The 2,426-nt window shown below is 33.8% G+C and overlaps 1 protein-coding gene across 1 annotated transcript; it reads left to right on the top strand.

The window, feature by feature from the left end:
* The first annotated feature begins 438 nt into the window (after window positions 1-438).
* Window positions 439-1,956, top strand: LOC107870444. The gene has a single exon (XM_047412628.1). It carries the CDS (start codon window positions 550-552, stop codon window positions 1,726-1,728), a length of 1,179 nt encoding a protein of 392 aa, XP_047268584.1. The 5' UTR covers window positions 439-549; the 3' UTR covers window positions 1,729-1,956.
* The last annotated feature ends 470 nt before the right edge of the window (window positions 1,957-2,426 follow it).

The following is a 2,426-nucleotide window of genomic DNA, read 5'->3' as shown; positions in this document are numbered from 1 at the left end:
AATAAAATTCTATAATAACACCTCTATGTATTGTTTAAAAATTGAGTTGTCTGATTTAGGATTAATGCCATAATAAGCCTCCGTATGAATTATTTATTTTAATCCTTGGCAGATAATATGACTACTCGAGGCACGCCTCATAGAACTAAGACAAATTTCATAAAATTTGACTTCAAAAATTATAAAATATTTTAAATATTCGTATTATTAGTCTCTACATAACCTAATAAAGAAAATAATAAATACTCTAAACGACATTAATCTCCACCATTCATTTCTACCACTATGACGACAATTCCACATAGGATGACCCCTAAGCTTCCTTTGTCCTCTCCACAAAGTGTCCTCTAATCATTATTTTTTTTAATACCAATAAGCCAAGTCACATGATTATTTAATTTCACTTTGCTGAAGAGATTGTTACCATATAAATAAAGTCATTGCAACAATATAAGTTACATTGCAGCTAAGTACATTAAAGAAAAACGCAAAGAAAAAAAGAGAAAAACAAACAGACTGCTCTTGTTGCTAAGTTTTGAAGTAACGTTGATGGAAAGTCATCGGGATTTGGCCACAAAAGCCATAAGTTTTTGCTTACTTCCATCAGAACTCATCCAATATATAATCCTTCAGCTTGCCTTGCCGGAGATTATACAATTGAAACTTGTCAACAAGTCTATTTTCTCTATTATTTCTGATCAGAATTTCGTACGCAATTACAATAATCAATCAAGCTCTGCCACATGGCTGTTCCTCTACAAGAAACGGTGGCGCTGTGAAGCCATTCTCTACGGCTTCACAGATTGTTCCAACCGGTGGTTCAACATATTGATCGCTGATTTGTTAAAACAAGTGGTTCCACCAGGTGAAGATGTCTATTTTTTGACTGCAAATGCTAATATATTCCTCTTCGCTTTGAATAATAGGCAAGAAGTCATGTCAGTTGATATTATGACTAGGATGGTGAAAAAGATCCCTCCAAGTCCGTTAGGTCCACGTGGTACATCGTCATGGCGAAGATCTGGTATGAAATTACTGTCTTGCCCTTATAATTCCGAGCATTTTAGATTTTTGTTTGCTGAATTACATGAAAGTCATCCAACTTTATTTGAGTATAATTCAAGAGTTGAAAGATGGCAATTTACCCAAGCAATAGAAGTTACCCAAGAGTTGGGAGATGATTTTATTTTCCTAAGTGCATCTAATGGACGAAACGGAAGTGTTATCATAGGCGTGAGACCTGATCAAAGCAACAGTATTCCAGTTGTCATCCGACCAACATTCATCACCCGAGGGAACGAGGAAGATCGATTAGCCATTGGATTTAGTTGGGGAAATGCCATCGATATATTACACGTGTACGGTGATGGAAACATAATGACTATTAAATCAGATAAAGTGAATAAGACAGTTAGAAAGATAAAGAGAATAGAGTTATGGGGGTTGAGCACAAATGGGAGGTATTGGGAATTCATATCAATGGCACCAAATGAGTTGATTGTTGATAAAATAAGCAAGCCATATGGTGCTATGATAGGGTGTATGCAAAAAACGCAAGGCATAACAAGGGCAATTTTGATGACCAATCTTGAGGGTACATGGGAAACAATTTGGTTAAGCTATAACAAAAGGGACGACTACTGGGCGTGGCTTTCATTACCTGATTGCAACATGAAGGGCTCCAACCTGGCTGGAGTCACATTCTCCTCTGGTTTAACCTTGACCTAAGTGATATATTCTCACATTCATAATTGCATCTTCAATGTCAATGTGTCATATCATCAAATAGTTAAACCATACTGAATCTGTAAAACGTTCAACCTACATAAATATTTTCTTTATTAGTTTTTGGCAAGCAATGCACTGTGCGCACTGTATCAATGAACATTGGTTTTTAAGCACCACCGAGAATAATATTAAAAAATATGCTTAAATAATATTCCCTCCATTTCAAAATAGTTGACCCTTTTTGACTTGACACTCCCTTTAAGAAAACATTTATTAGGGGTTTATTTTATCAAATTAGTCTTATTAATTATGATTTGAAAATATAAATTTGAGTAAACATACTTTGTTTAGTCATTTAATGTTGAGGCTAGTATTGAAAGAACATAACAAAAGACTCTTGATTTCATAAAAAAAAGGACAACTAAATTGAAACAAATATTTTTAGAAAGAGGTCAACTAAAACGAAACGGAGGAATCCGTACAGTAAAACTTGATAGAAATAAATTAAATTTCCTAAAAATGATAAATGTTTTATTCTCGTTATGTTTGCTCACTAAATGAAGAAACCATATCTTTACAGAATATCCAACTATTTTAAATATTAATGAAAAAGTGAATACAAAGTAAATATTCATTGGCACATCACCCAAGGTCACCTATGCTACCCTTGATTTAATCACGTATAATTAATTATTATA

This window comes from Capsicum annuum, chromosome 5 (assembly GCF_002878395.1).
Source record: "Capsicum annuum cultivar UCD-10X-F1 chromosome 5, UCD10Xv1.1, whole genome shotgun sequence".
Classification (NCBI taxonomy): Eukaryota; Viridiplantae; Streptophyta; class Magnoliopsida; order Solanales; family Solanaceae; genus Capsicum; species Capsicum annuum.
The sequence above is the reverse complement of the archived record's forward strand: the minus strand, read 5'-3'. Positions and strand labels throughout refer to the sequence as shown.

What these genes read in the sequence shown, in the direction of transcription:
- LOC107870444 (XM_047412628.1), top strand. Translation starts at nt 550, where the DNA reads ATGGAAAGTCATCGGGATTTGGCCACAAAAGCCATAAGTTTTTGCTTA.